Raw genomic sequence first — 22382 nt, 5'->3', positions numbered from 1 at the left:
GCACTTTGCTTGGCTCCCTCCACCTCAAGGGGCCGGTCAGACGAGAAGCGAACTGGGGGCCCACGTGCTCGGCCACCATCGGGCGTGCAGCGCAGCGAAGGATGCGGGCCCACTGAACCAGGCGTGCCAAACACAAGCCCTGGCAAAGCAGCCCTGGGCCAGGGAGAACTGCACAAGTGCCTGCACATTGGCAAGGGGGATTCAAACGCACCCCACAGCACCCGCCCGGAAACATTCCGGCCCTGCACACTGGCGCGTGCAGTGCGGCCAAAAACCCACGTCCACACCGAGTACAGCTCAGCCTCTAGGCAAGTGGCGGCTGCAGGCAACAACTCTCTCGAGCCGCAAAGGAACGACATGTTGCTCCACTGTCCCAGCTGCTGTTCTGAATGACAGCACAGGCCTATTTTTCTTTGCCCCATTTTCAGGGTTACCAACCTGCCGGAAAGTCGTGCCACCTGGCTGGCATGCATGGCGCCAGTCTTGGGCCTTTCAACCCCTGGCTGCTTGCTGTTCACTCCGCAAGAACTCCTTTCGCACAGTGCCAGTGGATCTCGCAAAGCAGCCCGTTTCAGAGAGAGAAGGAGCGCAGTAGATTTGCCACGTCAGTGCGACCCTCTCCGGTCAGACAGTGCAACCAGTGGAATCTCCAGCCGAAAGAAAAGTGGTTCGGTGGCAAGGGTCAGACACACTCTAGCCTTGGTTGCCGCCATCAGTGGAAGCACGCTTATGCATACAGGAAAGCGGTGCACACTTCCAACTTTAGCTTGACTCAACAAGGGCCACCATCAGGGTTAATTACGTGCACATCAGCACTCGGCACTAATATCTCCATTTTCAAAAACAAACCGTGTCAGCTGGCCGCTTCTCGAGAGAACTACAGCCTCTCTGGTGCACGTTTCCTGTTGACTGGTTACGCTGGTTTCGGCACTTTGCCCAACACCAGAGCGGCAAGGCAGTGCCTGCCCCCTTTTTTTGTCAGTACCAATGGCGACCCAAGCACTTGGCCTTGTGAAAAAGGCACAAGTGACGAGGCCCCGATGGTCATCCTTTCCTCGTGCTGTAGCAGCTCCCCCCGTAACAAATGAACTCGTACCCCAGGGTCACGCCCTTACCCCGACTTTGGTCTTGTTCTGACGAAGACCAAATGTGTCCCCCGAAAGAACTCGTTTCTGGTAGCTCACTGAGCTTCACTTCAGCAACGGAAGACAACTCTCCAATGACACAAAAAATACTGAAGAACAGTGCCATTTTGTGCTGCGGTTACGTAAGGTAGGCAGGAATGACGCGATGTGGGCCTTGCCAACAGCATGCTAGCGTTCACGATCAAACAGAAGCAGAGGCCCCGCCACATTTCCCTCGGTTGCTGCGACACAAAAGAGAAACAGGGCTCACCACTGCTGCACACCTTGTCTTTAATATCTCGACCGTTTCGTGGAAGTCTGCAGTGAAATGGGCACCAGGACAAAGCAGTTCTTTTCAATGGGCCCAGCTCGTACTTTGTCTTCTTCCAGGCCCCGTGAAAGAGGCCCCCCCAAGCAGGGCTCCAAAGGCTGCCATTTCTTTGCTCGTACAATCGTAGGCCCCCAAAAATGGTTCTACATTACCCAATGTATCATCGACTGAAATGTGCCAGCTCTAAGGTTCGAGGTTCTTGCACCTCAAAGAACAAGCTCGCCAGCTCGGAGCAAGACCACCTAAACACTCCTGCGCTCCAAACTATGCACATCCATTGGCCCTGCTCAGTGCTACCTTCTCAGTGCCGCCTCCTTTTTTTTGACCATGCTCCCTCCACCCACTACTCGTTGCATGCTTCTCGCGTCTGCACTCCGCATTCGCAGAATAGAGAAACCGAACCAAGTTGGGCTCCAGTTGGCCCAGAACACTTGCTCTCAACAATTGTTTACGTTTCCCCACCTCTCCGCACTCGGTTTGAGTAGCGACGGCTGTTTGACTGCTGTTTGCACGATCCCTAGCATGACTTTTCGCCACATTACCCTTCTAGGCTGTTACGCATGTGAAGGCTGTCTGGAGCCACAATTCCGTTCTCGAGGGCACTGGTGACAAATCTTAGCCGCTCCTGCCCTTGGTGCTGGCAGATGCCGCAAGGCAGTCGCACACGAAGCATTTCCGACTGCAGAGGACGATGCTCTGGAGCATTGGTCCTCTTTTGTGAAAGACGCCATACGTGTACAACCTCAGCTCAGCCCGAGCGATGGGTGGCGGAGGTGGACATTTGTCCCCACCAAGAAACGATGTGACGGAGAGCCACTCGCACCGACGGCCGTCCAAAGTGCCTGGACCACGGGCGGCTTCCCCGGGCATTCGTCACCAGTCCCAGCCGCGTCACTGCGGCTGTGTCGCAGCCGCACAGCCACGTCGGTGCCTCACTGCTTCAATGGCAGTGAGGACTCGCCGGTGAAAGAGAGAGAAGGCTCTTTCCTGCCAAGTTTGTGCAGTCGCTGCGTTACGCAAAGGTGCAACATGCTGCTGTGAACACGTAGCCTAGCGAGTGTGCGTGTCAAATGGAAACCCTGTTGCGGCCCTCTAAAGGCCGGGTTTACCGAGTGCCTTGTAGGCAGATACAGTTCTGCTATGTTTTTTTCCTTTTTGTACTCACTCATTACCACGCTCTCTCAGTGTTATTTCCTCCGGAAGGTCGACCAAGTTGGGTGTACTTTGGTATCACCTAATGCCCCTGGGCCCTTGAATAACTGAAATGAGTGACCGCACAGAGATTATATACAGCAAACGCTCATCAACTTGAACCCTCAGTTCGAACAAACGAAAGTGAAGACTAGGAACAGTACACCGAAACAGGGAAGCTGTACGGCACCTCAACACTTTGGTGCTTGAAAAAGCCTGTGCGTGCAGCCCGCATTTTCTCCCTAAAGGCGGGTACTTTTTTTTTTCTAGCAAACACACGTCGCGGAAAGCCTTGTGTTCGCCTTCTTGAAAACTGAAGAGAGCGGCAGCATTTCGTCTGGCTGAGAGGACCTCTGAGAGGGCAAGCGCTTTGCCCCCCTTGTCCTTCTCGTCACCGCTGGCACGAGACACACCTGTCAGCGAGTACTCGTTGACCTAGTTTGGAAAGAATGCATCTTGTGCGGTTAAACCTGGATGTAACCAAGCTCCCTGGTAATGAATTCCCGGGTTTAACCTGGATGTAACCAAGCTCCCTGGTAATGAATTCCCGGGTTTAACCTGGATGTAACCAAGCTCCCTGGTAATGAATTCCCGGGTTTAACAAAGTTCTTCAATTCCCCACTGCGTTTGCAACCTCTGTGCAATGGCAAGTCACGGCGGTTAACCTCGATGTAACAAAGCTGGTGAGCTGATCAGTCATTGTTTTTCGCACTTTCGCTCAAAAATCGACCGGAAAAAATTAACTAAATTAGCGAATACTAGCACTACTGTAAGGAGCCAGCAGCAAAGAAAACGTCAGGAACTGCCCGAACATTGATCATGATTTTGAACTGAGGGGCTAATGTGGCAGTCACTTGTGGTTTTGCTTGCGTAGCCCAACACCACGGCAGCAAGCAAGAGTGGCTACCCTGCAGGTTCTTTTTTTCACGGCCGCACCACAAGCTATCGTGCATTTCCCCACGTGAGCGTGGTTTCGGTTCCAGAATTGAGTTTTGAGGCGCTAGACCGTCACGTCGGCACGTCTCCACTTCCGTTTGTGGCATCAGTTCGTCAGTGACGAGTGCTGCTGCTATTACACCAAAAGTGGTGCCTTTTAAAGAAAAGCGCACAATTTTAGATGCCGCCTTCGCTGGCAAGAAAGGAAAATGTTGCCGCATGGTATAAGCACCCTCTCAACAATCTCGGGTGTGGTAAAGAGCACCAAATTCTCACACAGGCACCTTTCTAGCAAGAGTTTGGTTCTCGTGACGTGTCCACAGCCAGAAGTGACAGGCAAGTTGCGTTTGACAATATCACGAGGGCACGTCTTGGGAGCAGTGCCTAAACTGTGAATCGGTTCTCCTTCACTGATGTCTAGCATTTTGGCTTCGTTCCTGCTTCACTGCTGTGAGCCTCAACTTGAAACCTGCATGTAACGAAAAATTGGGAACTTTTGTCAACTTCGTCACATCCAGGCTGAACTGCCATGCGTAATCGGGCTGGTTTTACCCTGTCTTGCCTTTGCTCTACACAGCCGTGTAGGCACAGGGTCCGCTTCTGTCAGAGGCCAAGTGGCCAGCGTACTCTGGATTATACGTCTTCGGGGGCTGAATCAACAGACTTCTGGTACATGCGCTTCCACGGAGACTTGGCTCAACGAAACCGTACTGTTTGAATTATCCACTAATCCGAATTACTGAAGAGTGAGTTAATGAGCTTCCAGTGCTGTATTTCCGACAGTGGCTGCAGCAGTTTCCCCTTGACCATGGCTTTAGATGCAAAGCACCTGTCGCACAGCGATTGGCACAGGCCCAGCAGCGGGAGCAGCGCCTCGTGCACCGCTCAGAGCAGGTGTATGCGCAGGTGGCGGTTGTAGTTGCCCTTCTGGGAGAAGCCCTTGAGGCAGTGCGGGCAGCGGAAGGGCGTCTCCTTGGTGTGCGAGCGCAGGTGCACCTGCAGCTGCGAGTGGAAGCCGAAGCTCTTGCAGCACAGGTGGCACGCAAAGGGCCGCGGCTGCTGCGGCCGCCCGGCCTCGTCGGCCCCCGGGCCGCACACCAGGCCGCTCCCGCCCGGGTCCAGGGACGGCGCTGCGAGGAGGGCCCACACCCGGGTCACACACACGCCCTGCCGTGCACCCCTTCCACAGCAGCATGCAGCACTCGTGCCGGAGGGCAGTGAGAGGGGGAAAAAGAGCCCCTCCAGCCTGGACTGGCCAGAGTTGGGAGACAGCAGCGCTACGGCGGTTCTGAGGTTGGAGGTTGGCACTGTGTCTTGCCTGCCTCCCATGTCGGAGGATCGTCCGAGTCAGACCCACACCACATTTTAACGCCCAGTCCAGGTGAACACAGGCAAGATGGCAAGCGACGCCACCGAGTGGAACGACTGGACATGGACGCTTCCGAGGCTGGAGGCAAGTGGGCCCACTTTCAACATGTCAGCGGGTCGGCTTCCTTGCCGCGCTGTACCCACACAAGGCACTGGATCAGTGTCCCGCAAGCACCGTTCGGTGCGGCGGACTCCACCCACGAGGATGCAGCGGTTGGGAGCACACAAATGCGCACGATAAAGCCACCAGAACAGCACAGCCTTTTCTTTTTGCTGTGGGTGGTGCGATGGGTGACACATTTGTCTCCACGCTACTGGGTGCATGCATCTCGTTGTCGGAAAGGTTCCGCAAGATTGCACTGATGCAGTCCGAGCTTCGCGTGGCTCAGCAGGGGGCTCGCTTTGTCACGAGGTCTTCGTAAGAGACAGACTTGAGGCGAGTATCAAAGGAGAGCCGCACCCGCAAGCCGCCTGTAACGCGGTGGGCGCTGGCTTAAATTGAAGGCAGCCTGTATTGCTGTGTGTGTGTGGGTGAGCGTGACTGTGGGAGTGCACATGCGTGCACATGTAAGCCGCTCAGATGGCGGCTGGGACTGGGTCTCGTGCAGCTGGGAGTGTTTGCGAGTGTGCGTGTGGGTCAGCTGCTAGCACTGTGGTTGGCGCCGGATGAGGACACGAAGCTCGAATGGGCACTTGTGTGCCCATTGCATGGTGAGAGCGGGACCCTCCGTGGCGCTCGTGGGGGGACCAACTGGACCCCCCGGTGGGGCCGGCCAGCGGCGGAGGCAGCGCAGTGTGCTCAGCTGCCACCAGCTGCTGCCCTGCAAAGGGACCCGCCACTGGGGAGAACGCCTCGAGCAGGGAGCGCGTCGGCAAGCAACCGCCAGCTGCTCCTCGACCTGCCAACCTGTTTCAGTAACTGGAGGTGCTCCGGGAATGACTCTTGTGCAGAGCGGCGCTGTCCCAACTCAAGTGGCGTCCACTATTTATGGAGGAGGAGTGTGGCAACTGTGGGCTCGGTACGCAATCAGAAGACGAGGCGCTCTGAAACAGCACCCGCCTCGGAACCCGGCTGCTGCACCCAGGTCCACCGGCAGTGCTGGAGCCGAACGACTCCGGCTGCTCGGGATCCGTCGCTGGGGTGATTTCGAGGTTGAACCACCTTGGCCGTTGGTGCCGGTGACTTGCCTGCCTGCCACTGGCACCGTGGCCACGGCAGCTGCGTGTTTGCTGGCGACTGTGTAATCTACCGTTCAAGCACTAACCCCCCTGATCAAACCGCTATCCAAGATGACCTTAACCACGTACAAGAATGGTGTGACCGCTGGCTAATGAAACTTCATCCGAACAAGTGCAAAACAGTCTCATTCCACCACCGCCACAACCCTTCTCTGTTCCTGTATGTAACTGATAAAGTAGCCCTTGAACAAGTGCATTCATTTAAGTATCTCGGTGTCAGCCTATGCAACCATCTTAACTGGCGCATGCACATTACCAATGTTATATCATCTGCAAACAAATCTTTAGGTTTTCTGAAACGCCACCTTCAGCACGCCCCAAAGAATGTGAAACTGCAGGCGTACAGGTCTCTTATCCGATCTAAATTAGAATACGCGTCCGCAATCTGGAGCCCACACCAAGCACATCTAATCGACTCACTCAAGGCGGTTCAAAACCGCGCTATCAGGTTTATTCATTCTTCGTATTCGTATAATACCAGTGTATCATCGCTCAAAAAAGAATCTGCTCTTTTAAACCTTGACATTCGCCACTGTATTTTCAGCCTCTGCCTTTTTCGTAAATTCTTTCACAGCCCCCTCCGTCGTCCCTATATCTCACTGCACAAGTCATCCACTTCAAGTCGCCCGCCCACATATTAAAACGACCACTTTTTCAATGTCTTTCTTTTTACGGAATACAAGCAACTGGAATGACCTTCCTCACGACATAGTCACCTTCAACATTTTTGCACCACTCGTCTTTCACAATGAAAAACTTGTAGGAAATACAAAACTATATTGTCAACCCACCCCTTATGTAATACCCCCTCGAGGGGTCTTTAAGGAAATAAAGTGATGTGATGTGATGTCCGAGTCAGACCAGCGGGAATTTCGGTTGGTCATGTTGGCATCGCAGCGGCATGGGAATTAGCACAATGTCTGTCTTCACCTGAGTGGGGGTGTTGTTCAGGTGTTGCTGCCCCAATTCTGGGCTCACTGACGCGCCACGCAAGGCACACTTGCTGCGCGCGGGGCGGTCGTCGGTGTTGCCCACCACGCTCGGCTCCCCTGGGCGAGCTGCAGTCGCAGCAGAGTCGCGTGCAGGTGGCACGTGCGTTTCAGTCGCCTTCCGGGGGCTCGGGTCTGAACCAGGCCCACATTTCTCACTTTCACTCTCCCCGTGCCATTGGCCACTTTGCGAGCTGTTCTGTAGCCGCAGCCACTGGCTCTCCCATTCAACAGGCCGTTTCAAGCGTTTGCAACAGGGAGGGGTTACATGTCACTCGTACAACGGCTGTATTACGTGTGTCCCTTTCAAAGAGCTGAGTATGGCACGCAAAGACGCACTGCCGGGCTTCTTTGGGGCCCTTCCCCGGTGGCATGATCCTGCTGGCACCATCCATCCGTGGCCACTGTCTGCCCACTGGGGAGACTGCTCAGTTCTTCACACTGGTTGCCCGGCACAAGGAGTGTCAGACGGCCCAGCTCTTGCCCAGGTGGCGTCTGGAGGAGGAGGACGCAAAGGGTCCTCTGTGTGGCCTCAGGAGCACGGGCAAGCCAGGGCAAGCAGTGGCATCGCCCAGGTGACGGGGAGGGGCCCCACACAGCGGCTGGGCAGCACAACTCGCGTGTGCCACGGCGGTCGTGGTGCGGCTGAGACTGCTGGGAAAGGAGCCTTCGCGAATGTCCCCCCCCCCCCCGGATGGAGCAGACAATCAGCTGCACTGCACACGGTGCGGCTGGAAGCGACCAGGCCACACACAGGCCCTGCCGCAGGCGCAACAAGCACAGTGGCGGGCATGCACTCATCAGCCACGCCCAGGAGAGCTGGGGAAGCACACTCACCCGTGCCCAGCTGCGTCAGGGTCACCAGCGGGGGCAAGGCCTCGGGAGCAGCACTGTGGGGAGGCAGCACCGGGCTGATCACCAGGGACGGGCAGCCTGCGAGGGGGAGGAGACGCTCTCTCTGCTGCTGCACACTCTCGGGCTATCCCTCCGCCTAACGGCTGTTCCCTTTGGGAACAAGCCGACAGAGTCCATGGCTGGACGGCATGCACTGTACAAAAGATGAAGGACAGGTCACGGGTCAGGTCAAACGTAAAAATTGACATTCCGGAGGTGCTACGGCTCCCTCGTGAACCATGCGAACAAGGCAGCCACAGGGATACTCCCACAATGCCAATTTTTATTTTGCTCCTGGTTTCACCTTTTGTACCACTTTTGTTGCGCAGCACGTGCGCTGAAAGTGCCTCTTTTTTTCAACCGCAAGAAAGGGCTTGCTCTGACATGAGGCACAGGTGGAACTTTCTAACAGGCAACTAATTTCTGTTGGTTTTCCCGTTAGAGGGTTCTGGTGACAATAGGCATGTTGCTCACACAAACAATTCTCACACGCACCACTGGACACTGCACAGGTAAAAATGGACAGTAGAAAAATGCGGGCATAGAAGTGCCATTCCGTGCCACACACCATACAAGGGCAACCCGCACGACCTGCTGCTTTACTTTCACCACTGGGGACGTCCTTTTGGCTAAAGCAGGCCCGCTGTTCGATCTCTGTGGCGTTCAGATACAGTCCTTGGTTCCCATTGTAACAGCCTCGGTTTAAGCCCCAGCAATCGTGCATTATTTTTAGGTAAAAACTTTGTGCGTAAAAATGAGTCAATACTCATTTCTATGCACAAACAACAGCAGTTTTCAAGTTTCAGACTGCGCCAGGCAGCGTGCAGCCTATCACAGTGCTGAGTTGAGATGCTTTGCACTGTGCGAGAAGGCACTCTTCCGCACGGTGGACGAAATGGAGAGTGGCAGCCTGAAACACTTGTCTCAGCACTGCACCATCTGTTCACCACACAACATAGTCTACACGACTGCACAACAACCAACCTGACAAGAGCAGTGGCAAGTCCAAAACAAGCAAACGCGAGTCTGTTACAAAATTAGCAACAGCAAAGGTGAGGGGACATTTTTGGGCACTGGTAGATTCCTGGAAAAACAATGTTCCCTGCACTTACACATGAGGCCTGCACTAAATTGAAGCTGTCGTTTTATCTTTCAAGAACTACTGCTGTGCTTTCTGAAAATTTTAAGTGGCATGTACAGAGTGAATCCACGCTAAACTTAAGCATGGCCCCAGTGCAAGTTGAACTGCAAGGAGTTTAACAGTCCATCTTCAAGCAGTTGGACCACACTTGCGCTTCAGCCTGAATTAAAATATCGAGAAGTATGGGACATTTGATCCAAAAGACCGACATCCAATGAATCTGCGTTTTCCTATTTGCTGTACACGCTTAGCGAGGAGAAGTTTATAGAAGAGAGTGCGGCACTACGTGACAGCACGTGCAGGCAGAAGTTTCAGCTGCAGAAGCTGCAAGCGCCCACTTCATTGCAACAGAACAAGTGGCAGCAGAGAGCTGGCCAGCTGGCCAGTATGCCACTCGCACAGCAGTCAGGGACAGGCACCAGGGCCCGAAGATCACAGCCACCAAGGGGAGCACGTTCCACTTGAAAGGAGGTGCACATGGGGGAAGCCAAGTTGCACAAGTTTGAAAACTGTTTGCCTCGCAACGCGAGTGTCCGCACAGATGTTGGCTCATGATCAACAGGCTGGCCAGCTCTGCCCCCCCGAGTGCCCTGGAAGTCACAGCGGACACTCGAAGCTTGGCCGCTCCTGCCCGACGGCTTTCTCGGACGGACGGACTGGGAAGCTCCTTCAGGGGCTGCTGCACCACCAGCCCCGCCCCAGAGCTTCTTCGGCCCTGCCTCGGGTGTCCAGCCCTGCACGTCCCCGGAGACACTGCGCACGCCACGACCCCTGCCGCCGGCTGGGACCACCTGTGGGAACGGAAAGGCCGTCAGCGGACCACAGCTGGCTCCATCAGACCGCAATGGGCCAGAAAAGACGCAGCCAGCCGTGCTTCGATGCCCCATGAACAGCTGCCACTGGACACACTTGAGTGGCAGCAATGTTCCGCATTTCCCAAGGATGCGCAAATGGCAGTTTTCACTCTCGCAACACGCTAAACAAAGAGAATAACGATTGTGCTCAAACTGAAGGAAATATACACCGATTTTCAATTAAAGAACTGAAATTTACTCTTTCTCAAGTATGCTTCCGTAACTAGCCTATAGGAAAATAAAAAGCTTGATAAGAAGAACTGGCAAATTTTTGCAAGTCACAAAACATGCAGAAGCTATCCTGCTGCATGGTCACATGGAGCAACTTTCATCTCTTGGTGACCTCATGAGCCAGAAGTACTTTAGTGTACAGTCGAGTCCACTTGTAACGATACCGTTTATAACAATATATCGGATATAATGATGAACAGCTATGGCACTGTCAACTTTTGTATTCTTTCTATGGTAAAATAAACCGCTTATTACTATGCTCCTATATGGGACGTAACGATTGAATCCGGTGATATTGTGCACCAAAAGTGCAACAGTGACGACTCTAGTGACGCGATTGCGCAGCCTACTCAGGTAGTGTCTTCGTAGGAGGCCCAATGCGTGACACAGTCCCTCGGGGACTTTGTTTCCACCAAGGACATTTACCTCAGCCATGTGGAGCACCTGTAGATGCTCTTGGAAAAGATTTGCACTTGCTTCACACGCGGCAAGCAAAGGTGACCGACTGTGGCTTCATTTCCGCAAAATTAGCAGCAGACCGACCTTGCCGGCACGCGAATACAACGTTTTGCGCTCTGTTCCGTCTGTTTATTTTGCAACTTGCTTATAACAATTATCGGTTATCACGAAGGGGCGTTCCGTGGCACTTGGATATTGTTATAAGTGTACTAGACTGTATATCCATATACTCTAACGAGCTATACAAATGACACAATTTCCTTAAAGTTTAAACCACAGTTTCTTGAATGTTCACGACAGCTGTAGGAAAACAAAAAACAATGCGAGGCTGATTGATAAAGCCTCCCAGGAGGCATGGTTTCCAACCCTGTGCCTGCACTGACAATGCCTTAATTTCGCCTTCAGAACACACCTGTGCCACACGCTCGAGAAGCGTAAATATGGGCCTCACAACGGGCATTTCATGCTGAACACAGGCGTACAAAAGGAGCCAACACACGCCACAGGCAGGCTGGCTTCTCTTCCAGCGTGCACCGTTGAGGCCCTTTTGTCAAGAAGGCTTCTCCGTCTGCTGCTCCGAGCAGTGCCGAGTATTTTATTTGCCCATGGAACGTCTGCTCAGAACTGCTCGGAGCAGGCGAAAAAAAAAGAGACCAATGGACGAAGCTGGTGGGGGGCAAGATCACCGTCTTCCCGCTGCCCTGTACAGAAGAAAAGGAAGAACAGCGGCAAAAACATTGCGGTCCGCCTGGCGAAAAGTGAAAGTGCGCTCCTCCAAGGCGGCCCTCCAATCAGAGAAGGGCACGTCACTGGTGCGATACGGGAAGGCCCCCTGCTGCTGGAGAGGGGGAGAGGGCCGAGCTGCGCAGCGTTCCTCGGAGGGAAAGGGGGCAACATGCAGGCAACAGCGTCCAGGTCAGAAGAACTGCTTGCCTTAGGGGTCGGCCAGGGTGTCGCGACAAAATTTTCAGTGCCGGCTCTGGGACGCGTCATTTCGAATTGAAGCTTTAGAATGGGAAATGGTCGTGCTGGGAGTGGGGTCTTGGGGCTAGGCCGCCTCTTCCACCGTCTCTGGGCGGGTGGACCGAACGGCGGCCAGACTGACCAGTTCCTTGCCACAGTTTGCAATTACAATCGTGTCTGTATTCTGCCACGTCAACACACACAGCTCGTTGCCGTACATCTTGAGGAGTGCATCCGCTCGCTTTAGTCTCCTAGTGACGTGGTGCACATTGCGGCGCAACGGTTTGAGTATTAGTTGGGAGTGGATTGATGGGATGTAGTGGCGCCAAGTTTGTATGGTGACCCAGTTCTTGAAGGATGTGCCTCCCCGTGCTGGTTCGGGCCAGTCGCTCGTACTGACTCGTTAAGTGGGCTTGAGCTGTATTGTGGAGACCCATTCCATCTAATCCGGGAATGAGTCGAAGCGTTTACAGGTTCGCCTAATTAGCATCGAAGTCAGCTTAAGTTACATGGACTACAGGGTGTCTATCAAGTTGACATTTTCAAATTCCCAGAGTTTTCCAGGTTTTCCCCGAGCCTTTTTGATAAATTCCCTGAGCGACATAAAACTCTGTTTTATGTCGACACGCGCTGACACCCCTTCACCAGTTGCTGTCACCCTCTAAAATGCAGCTTATAAAATAAAATACGACATAATAAAGTTTGAATGCTAACCAGTAACTTTTATCTCATTCAAAAAGAAAACATAACAGAGTGGTAGTAAAAATTCAGTGAATTAAATATCCAAAGAAAAATCGTAAAACCATACTGCCGTGTTCTCAGCTCGCACTCAATGCCTCAGTGCTGTATTTTACAGCTTCAAAGAGTTTATTCTGGTTTGAATGAGGGGCACCTGCATCTTAAACACCGCCATACTTCTAGCATCAAAGTGCTGCGCAGAATGAGCAGGAAGGTTAGTTTATTTGGGATTCACACTGAAAATCAGAAACACCCCACTATGGTGACTCCACGTAAAGTTCTGTTAACATGCAGCGAAAGCTACTGCTCTGTCTTACTACGCAGCAGAATATAGAGCCAGCTTGCAGTTAACAGTAACTCTTATAACAGGGTACAATGTCTATATTCGATACTTAAGGCATATTTTGAACACAGCTGCGAACTTTTAAAGTTGAAAATTAAGATAAACGCGTTTTTATTATGACGCCAGATTCCCAACTCAAAGATTCGCAATGTGCGTCAACTAGAAACCGCAGTGGATGGTGCCAGGTTGAAATCCCGGCACGGGATTGAAAGCTCCCACTTCCCCTGCCCCTGCAGACTCCCTTACACTGCCCCAGCAAGCTATCGGGGCGCACAACGTTTTCTTCCGGCTGTCAGCAGTCTCGGAAACACGCCAGAACCCAAGCAAGGCGTACAGGGGGTCTGGAGGGTGACTTGTGCAAGCTGTATGAAGCTAGTTCTCACTGGAACCAGTGACTTCAGCGACGGCTCCGGAGGGCTGTCCACTTTTGACTTGCTGTGACCTCAGCCAGCATTACTGTGAATTTCGCTTCCTTTCCAAATAAAGATCCCTGACAGAAGCACAAGCTCCAGACTATTCAAAATCCCTGAGAATTCCAGGTTTTCCCGGTTGGACATAGTAGAGGGAGTAAACAAAGGCTTGGAGAATGCCACCTTTCTCGCTTTCGGCAAGACCCCTATGGCGGTTGGCGACCCTGCAGACAAGTCGGGCCGTCTGGTCCGCGGCTCGGTTCATTAGGTTTATGGAGCTGTCCCTGTTGCGGCTGCTTTGTATTCTTAGTCCCAAGATTCGGATTATCGGGACCTCGGGGATCAGTTTGCCGTTTATGCGGAGCCCGATGTTCTGTGTCTGAGGCGGTCTTTGAGCCGGCGACGGAAGCAAAACCAGCTCGGATGGACAGCAGGGGAGTCCTGCTCTGCCAGCTTCCTCAGTGACGATGCCCATGCCCGTCTGCAGGACAATTTGGGCATCTGTTGGCCCACATCGTCCGCATAGAGGTTATGAAGGAGAGAATCTCTTCGCAATTTTCAGGATGGCAAGACTAAACAGGAGTGGGGAAAGAACGAAAGAAAATGGGGGTGTATGACAGTCTGAGAGAAAGTCGTTGATGCAGTTATAGGTGATCGATTGCACGCCTTTGAGAACGGCCTCGTGGCCAACGTTGTCGAAGGCCTTGGTCAGATCTAGAGCCAGCACTGCCGATGAGTCTAACCTGTCAGGCGAACATCGTATGACGTGATGATGGCGTGTGAGCATCACATCTTGCGTAGATAAACCGGCTCGGAAACCTATCATCGTATGGGGGAATGCCTCTGTGTCTATGACGTGATTTGACAATCGGGTGTGTACGATGAGCTTACCGAGACAGGATGTAAGCGAAATAGGGCGCAGATGTTCGAGTGCGAGAGGTTCGTTTGGCATGGGAATCAGAACTACCTTGGCATGTTTCCACGACCGACCGAGGTAGGGTGTCTAAGCTCCAGCAATTGTTCGTGTAACACCTCAGGGAGGATGCAACCTCCAGATTACGGAGTGCTTCATTAGTTGCACCATCGAGGCCAGGAGCCGAGTTGGTGCGACGTTTTGCGATGGCCTATTTGAGAATTTGGGAGGCCTGTGTAATTTGGCAGCTTGGGGCTACGAAGTTTGTCAAGGAGGTCGGTATCGGATCCTGGGTAAACATGCATGACCTGCGGTTAGGATCGACGAGGTGTCTGAGAAGCTGCCACCCCTAGATTTCCCTGAAGCTGGTCGCAAATTTGGTCCCATTGGTGGCGTGTGCCGCTACTTGCCTTTCCAGTGAGGCCTCCCAGAGGCGGGCAAGCCTGGTTAGGGATCTTGATCAAGCTTTTTCGTGGTTTGATATTGGAGCGTCATCTGCATTGCTGTTTCGAAGAAATTGGAATTCGTCCCGCTCGACTAGTGTTGCCTCACGGGGAGCGTATGCTTAATTACTGTCTCGATAGTAAAGTGATCCCTGCCGAGGGTGTGAGCAGTAATGAAAGCCTGGGGCATGCCTGCAGTGGCCGATCGTATGCGCTCACAGGGCAACACATTCTGTATGAAACTAGTTTGGACTCGTCGCAAAGAATACATTTCGCATGTGTCTTCAATGGGGTGCTTATCACGTTTCACAAGGCACAATTTATGTACACGAGTTCATCAAGCAAAAGTCCCTTTGCGTTTTCAAACTTCAAGATACTTTGGAAATTTACTCAAAGTTTTCAAATGGTGCTACTTTGATTTGAAGCTGAATGAAATATCGTGTTATCTGCTTCGATAGTTAGCGGTTTCAAATATATTCACATGCAACTAGTATTTCCACCACGCTTGCAGCACACGAGCGGGCACAATGTGGGTTTGTGCGGCCACTGGTTTTCCCTCCACAGCAGCATCTTCCTGGTGGGCCCACTGGCGGAGTGGGGCAGCCCTGGTGCACCATCTGCGAGCGCAGAGAAGTGCGCCCCGGTGCTGCTTCCGGCTGGGCGATCGCCACAGCTGTGCAACCATGCGGGCGGGCCTGTTGGTGGAACGTGACAAAAAATTGACGCGCTGGGACTCACGTGTCCCGTTGTCCCAGCGCTTTGTCTTGTGTGAACACAGGTATAACTCTATCGACAACCATAGGGCCACAAGTGTAACCGCCATGGCCAAAGAACATGCAATGAAGAAACCGTTTGTTCCACCTTCGACACGACTGTTTGTACTACAGTCTAACATGGATATATCGAACTCCAAGGAGATCACGAAATATACTTCGATCATTCGAAATAGAAAATATAACTGTGTGCACATATTCTGAGAACCCTGCACATCAGAGAGCTTTTCGAGATTGTGACAAGCGGTAGCTTAAATATTTGTTCTTCACAGCACGGAAAATTGGAACCACAGCGCGACGACCACCGCACTACATTTAAGGTGAAAAAAGGCTGCGAGATTCACTGGCTTTTTCTTTTGTCTCATAAAGTTCACTCCACGGTCTTCCAAATGAGAAAATTCGGCGTTGCACACTGTGCCGCAACTGGGGGGGAATCTGAACACTGACGCAAGCTCGGCTGCAGGAGGCGCTTGGGAACGTCGTCAGGGTTGGTTCTTCGGCATCGGTGATGTCCGCCGCAGCCTGCACATCATCGTCAGCACTCTTACGCACTCCTGTGCCACTGTGTCATTCCTAATGGCGTATGAGAATGCTGACAGCTTTGTAAATTCACTCTCGCGGCACTCAGCGCCGTAGTCTTCAGCATCCAAACACCTCTCGTCAGGAGCCGCGCAACAACGCCGCTTTGCACACGACACTATCTTTATCGGCAGGGCCGTGGCCGTGCTGCCTTTGCATTTACGCCACGTTTGGTGCGCAGTATCGGGCTCAAAAATGCTGCGAGAAATTTCGAATTCCTCTGCAGCCGACATCTTTTCACCGTCCTCTACCATCGAATAATGTCCGCTTTCGTCTCTAAATCCAAATTCTCCGTTTTTTTCCTGACCAGGGTTTGAAAACACATGCCGCGGACAGAACAAACACGCACTACGCCACATCAGTCCCCCGACGCGAGCCACCGCTGGTAACCGCTCAAGCACGCAGAAAAAATGCCACAAACCGAGGGCTTCCAGTCGGATCTCCAGCTCCTTTATTACCTTTCGCACCAATCACTCCCCGCGTTGTCACTACCATGCGGCTTCCCGCCATGCTAGCACGCGAGCAGCAGGTGTTCGAAGCCGTCAAAGCGCCGCGGCGCCGCCTCAGCCTCACCGAGTGCGGCAGCGCCTGCGAGAAGTCAGCATCATCGCATCCAAACCGTCGGGGGAAGCGCGCTTGCAGGGCCACTGCCGGCGCAGCGTTCGATGTGTCGAATGTGTCCCTGATCGGGAGTTCGATACACGCATACAACAGCGCTATACTTTTGCATGAGATTTCCAAGAGAATGCATCCGTGTTTGATATATCCGCGTTCGACTGTAGTGATAACGGCATCCATCCAGACTTTTCAATATTGCTCCCACCTATTCCTAACTTAGTCATTTCTGAGAATGGTATTTTAAACTTGCTGCTGAATATGGACGTTAAACAACCACCCAGACCAGGCAGCATTCCAAATGCCTTTTTGAAGCACTATGCAGAATGGTGTTCTTCCTACTTGTTTATTTTGTGGACCCGTTCGCTGAATGAGGGTTAGCTGCCACACAACTGGAAGATCAGCAAATCCAAGCCTTTACACAAAGCAGGGGACCAGTAGTCTATTCCAAACTACCGGCCAATTTCACTTATATCAACACGTAGAATTCTACAACATGTTATTCATAAACATATAAACTTAATAATAAATATATTCATAAACCTACATTATTACATATATACACACAAACAAACATGATTATTCTTAAACATATGAACCATCCTTAATTCCTATAAAATATTAAAAAATGTTCACCATGGGTTCAGACGGGGCTTTTCAACGAATGCTCAATTAGTAGAAACCGCACGACTTTGCTGAATAAATAAACGAAGGGAAGCAGACATATGGATTTTCAGAAAGCCTTCGACAAGGTTTTGCAAGCCAAATCATTTCACAAATTAACTTGTATACTACAAAATTAGAAGATCCATTCCTTCGTTTCATTTATTGCATCCTTAGAGGCCCGAGGGCATTACATGAGGGCGGGCAACAAACACTCTGTGATGGTGTACAATTCAATGTGAACAAATTATTATAATAACATTAAGTTCTAAATACGCATATGGTGGTTTGGTCAAGAATGACAACAAAAACGAATCAAACAACCAAACAAACAAAATGCTTCGACTGGGAATCAGGGTACAAACAACTTGGAAAAAAAAAAATTTATGCATACAGTACACTGGTAGGATATATCTACAGCCACGGGTTATTCGGTGGAATCAAAGTGGGATTCCAGCTTTACGCGGAATGATGTGCGGTGAGGTGTGACAAAAATGGTGTTGGGGAGGCGATTCCAAAGTGGGGGAAAGGAGTTGCTCATTGCGGATTTACGGCCGTTGATTCGTGCAATGGGGTTATAATGGTTAATGCAGGAAGAAGTTCTGTTAGGGGGCTTTAAAATTTCGTGTTTTGACTGCAGGCGGAATACAGTGCTGACAAATCGGTGTCGCTTCATTACGGTAAACAATACCTCTTCTCAACACGCTATTGTAAACTCAGGCATTCCTCAGGGGTCTGTCCTTGGGCCTCTATTTTTCCTGTTAGATATATAAATGATATTGTAACGATGCCATGGACGACGCAGTTCTCTTGAGGGAAAAAACAAGTTTATTGGAGTGAACTTGTGCTCCCCTAACAACTCAGCGAATACACAGGTGGCAAAGCAGCTGTCAACAAAGCGACATGCGCAGGCAAGTGTGGCGAATCCAATGCCACATTGGCGCGGGTGTTTCTCGAACCGTCAATTACATTGAGAACACTGACAACTGTGTCTTATACAAAAAAAATCACCTCGGCTGAAGATCAAATTAGACTAAACCAGGACTTCATAAAACTTTTAGAGGCTTCTGGCAACTAAATTTTTAGGGTGGCGACTTGGCTACTTCCTGGCTCCTTTGAACACTGCTGGCTATTTATATTTTCTCGCACAATTCCGCCACTTTACATTCCAGAAGAAGGGCTTTATTTTGTCGTTCAGTGCATTTCCAGAGTCAAGATAAAACTGGAGGCCAGTCAGAACAAGAAAATGGGGATGATATGGCAAATTCGAGAATAGGGAGGCCCCAAGGAGTACTGTCATTTAAAACACACCAAGGAAACAGCTACTTACCGACACTATGAGACTCGAGTTACTTTTTCCTATGTCCCTCAACTGCCGTAAGAAGTGTGTGGAAGACTTCAAGCAACACCGTCAGTCAAAGGCTTAGGCAGTTCTCGGGCACTTGAGGTTCCATGCCGACAGTTGGGAAGCGGGCATGACAGGCGAGGGACTGTAAAGAGGCAGCCAAATGGGCAGCAGGCGAGCCTTCTGTGCTGATTCATATTGTTTGAGCACATTGTGCAAACTTTCACCATTTAGACATGGTGAACAATTCTTGCTTTTCTGGCCTGTAGCAAATGAAGATTATTCATCGCCACTTCTCGAAATTTATGCCCTTTACCCCTAGGCAGGCCACAGCCTCTGGTTTGCATCACTCTTGCAAAAATGGTGATTTTCCTGGCATCCTCAAAAGTTGAGTTAAAGGTGGCGACTTTTTCGGCTATTTTTGACAATTGGCTGGCGAATATTTGTTCTGAGGACCTGGCGACCCTGTAGGGACTCATACGAAGCCATAGAGTTGTTTTCACGCGTTCTGAGAAAGGATTCACTGAGGATTTGTTTTACTTGTTGCCTCATGACAAATTGATGTCGGTGCTAGAAGCATGCATTGACCGTCTTGGTGCCGTGGCGTTCCAGAAAAAAGTTGGAGCGAGTGTATGTGGATTTCTCGAGCTTTTGCACACTTACCTCTCTTCAAATTACGAGACTTAGAAGGGTGCTGCAAAAGGAGGGTGTTTGTATCATATCGTGCATTGCACCAGTGCACGGTACAATGGCAGCCTGAAAATTTCCCGCTCCGTAGGCAACTTCCTGGTGGTTCTCGACTTGGTTGGCACGGTGGGTGCCTTGCCCCACTGAAGTTAACACAGGCAGGGGCCACACTATGAGGCCACATCTGCAAAGTGGTCCCGTGCGCTCAAAATGCTACCGCGCAGCACACTGGGACTGGCAAAAAAGGAACTAACTGCAAAGCGTCAGGTGGACAGGATGACTGCATCTGGATATCCCCAGCACTGCCAGATGATCACAGCCCCAGCGACCGCAGGGTGATCAGGCACGCAAAGTGGGAAATAAAGGGGAACACAGCGGCAAGCAGATGGATGTGCAGAGTCCAAGCAACCCCGAGATAGGCTAGACCAAGAGCGAAACGGTGAGGACGCCAGCCGTATGGAATTTCTCTGCCCTGCAGGAAGTGCTACTTGGGCCACAGAGGTGTACGTCATCATAGCGTGGAAGGAGGGCTGATGGGGCACTTGGACAAGCGGTGCTGTTTTTTGACAAGCGCGCTGTTTGGGAACAAGTTTGAAGCAGGTCACAGAGGAGACTCCAGTGGCAATTACATCACCGCAAAACCTGAGGGAGGCACGTGGGGGTGTACGAGAACAGTGGATGATGGCCAGAATGGTTAACATTGTTTTCTTTTAAAGGTTTCTGTTGCGACCGCTGGTGTCAACGAAAAACTCCTGCAAACAAATAAAAGAAGGTGCTCACACCGCCAGGAATCGAACCAGGAACGAATAGAGAGCCCGTTGTCTTATCGGTCGAGCTACGAGCCCACGCGGCGACGGGGCATCATTTCTTGCTTGCTGAGAGACTCGACAAGCTGAGCATGGGCACAGTGAAGATTGACAGTCTGCTGCGAAACGAACATTTCTTCCCTCCAGAGCAGCAGGGGGCATTCGTAAGCGCGTTCCCCCTCACTTTCTGCAATCCAGCCCCAGAACAGCGTGCTCAATCGCGGGTATCAGTGAAGCACCACTATCACTGTTTTGGTATGAGTATGCCGGTTCCTAACAACACGCGGTAAAAAAGATGGTTGTTTTCTTTAGCAGTGGCTCCTATCGTATCTCGTATTAGATCTCGTATTTTTTGTGTGTGCGTGTTTGTATACATGCTACTTATGCACCAGTCTCGTTCTTCGTATTTGCGTCGTGTTTTTGAGCGCTTTTTCTTCAAGCGAAATGCACCAACTAGCCCAACAGCATATTTTACTGTAGTAAAACGTGCTCTCGAACTCTCTCGATTCCAAAACGGAATTGCTCGCGGTGATCTGCCCCGTGGGAGCATGCACGGAAACCACTAGCCGGAACTGCACTGACTGCACCGTTCGGGCCCACCGTATACAGCAGCTAGGTTACAGCCGGTGCGCGGTTTCGCGCCGCATGCATCACATGCGTGGCGACTGCCAACAGAACAGAACCGGCGGCGGCCGATGGGCACCTACCGTACAAGTTTGGAAGGCCCGCGCACTGTAACGCTTGGAAGGGCCCTCAACTATACAGTCACAGCCGCTTACCTGATCTCCTTACCTTGCAGTGGCGGCCAACTTTCGCAAACACTTTCGAACACTTTCTGCGTTGACGTTACGACAGAAAAGCTTCCGCTGAAGAATTCCACGCTGAGGGAATCGATGCCAACACGTTCCTATTACCACCAGTACCAGAGTTGTGCACATGCTCGCTTGGCACTGAAGCTTTCCCGGCCCATGCTAAAAAAGCTTCGCCAAAGAAAGAATTAATTCACTGCTCGTCGTATGCGCGCAGAGCGCCAAAGCATGGGTGTCCCTATTCGCACGTCCCGTGGGAACAATTTTTATTTTTAGTTCGCACGCCGCGTGCCAACAAGTTTTATTTCTAGTTCGCACGCACGGTGTTCGCACGCGCATACGGCTAAAAGGAGGAAATTATTCCACGTTTTGATTGGCTCCTGCAACCACTGTCAGTTGGGGACAGAAGTTAGGGACATTTAGGGAATTTGTTGTTGCAGCTAGCAGGCTTGACGTGGCTTCGCGCGTCGCCTCCTAGGGAATTCCCTCTAAGAAGCGCGTCGCCTCAACAGAGGAGGCGATGGCTAGTGTCTAGCAGCCATGGAGGAAAAAAAAGCTTAGGAGAGGCCCCCAGCTATCCCCGCGCATTGGCAAAAGTGTGAAGGAAGTCACGTGTTTTCGGCGGCCATTGGAAGTCGCGTTAGCAACGGCGTCCTAGCAACAGCCCGCCCGCCGTTCGCCAGTCATGGAGGAAAGGCAGCGCCTGCCTTGTCGTCCGATTGCGAAGATTGCTGCTTCGCTTTGCTGCGCTGTGGTCTTGCGGAACTCGAAAAGGATGCTGCGAGTTGCGACATCTGCGCCGATGTGAATAAGTCATTTAATTTCTACTTGCAAGTGCACCTTGTACCGCGTCAAGCTATTGCTCCGGTCGCGATCACGACGCGCCTATTGAAGTGCAGATATCGTGAACGCGCCGTCCCGTCGTACGCGCGGACACCCGTCTGGTAGATTTTCGGGAAGTGATACACGGTGTGCAGTACGTAGACGACTTGCAACCGAACGATTCGCAACTCAATTTTTAAATGCAGAGCATTTAAGTAATTCACGATGTCACCCGCGTTGGCGTCCGTAGTCCGCACGCTCACTGCGCATGCGCGTCGAGTCGAGGCGATAGCGAACACTCTCTCGCGAGGGGCATTGGATTGGATTCGAACACTCTCTCGCGAGGGGCATTGGATTGGATTCGATTTGATTGGCTTGGATTGGATTGGCTTGGCTTGGATTTGGATTGGATTGGATTAAAGTGGATTGTGTTGGATTGTGTTGCGTCATAGCCGCGGCACGTTGCGTCATAGCCGCGGCAGACGCGCTGGGGCCGGCGCATGTGCAGTACTCTCTCTTCCGCGGTTTCTTCTCCTTCGGGCGCGCTGCGCATATAACCGGTGTGCCGTTCTCCGGCGAAGCAACATCCGCGCTTGACTCAAACACCTAGAGTCCACGCCGCTTTACAAGTACGCCAACGTCGTCGACTGGGACCGGCTTACGCAGTCCCCTCAACGTATATACGCGGCGGAGCGCGCGTTCGGAATTCAGTCAAA

At 51.9% G+C, this 22382-nt stretch overlaps 1 protein-coding gene across 1 annotated transcript; it reads right to left on the bottom strand.

The window, feature by feature from the left end:
* Window positions 1-1398: 1398 nt before the first annotated feature.
* On the bottom strand, window positions 1399-21183 carry LOC144144202 (uncharacterized). Its single transcript, XM_077675566.1, has 4 exons — window positions 21178-21183; window positions 20828-20942; window positions 8016-8111; window positions 1399-4712 (listed from the first exon to the last, which is right to left on the bottom strand). Exons 1-4 carry the CDS (start codon window positions 21181-21183, stop codon window positions 4468-4470), a joined length of 462 nt encoding a protein of 153 aa, XP_077531692.1. The 3' UTR covers window positions 1399-4467.
* Window positions 21184-22382: the final 1199 nt, after the last annotated feature.

Source organism: Haemaphysalis longicornis, unplaced genomic scaffold (genome assembly GCF_048455015.1).
Source record: "Haemaphysalis longicornis isolate Haplotype H1 unplaced genomic scaffold, Haemaphysalis longicornis Haplotype H1 scaffold_66, whole genome shotgun sequence".
NCBI classification, from domain to species: domain Eukaryota; kingdom Metazoa; phylum Arthropoda; class Arachnida; order Ixodida; family Ixodidae; genus Haemaphysalis; species Haemaphysalis longicornis.
This window is presented reverse-complemented; position numbering and strand designations above follow the sequence as displayed.

Coding starts and splice junctions, on each gene's coding strand:
- LOC144144202 (XM_077675566.1), bottom strand. Junction 8,112..20,827: donor AAGTTGGCCGCCACTGCAAG/GTAAGGAGATCA, acceptor TCCCCCTCGCAG/GCTGCCCGTCCCTGGTGATC. Junction 4,713..8,015: donor CCTGACGCAGCTGGGCACGG/GTGAGTGTGCTT, acceptor CCCTCCTCGCAG/CGCCGTCCCTGGACCCGGGC.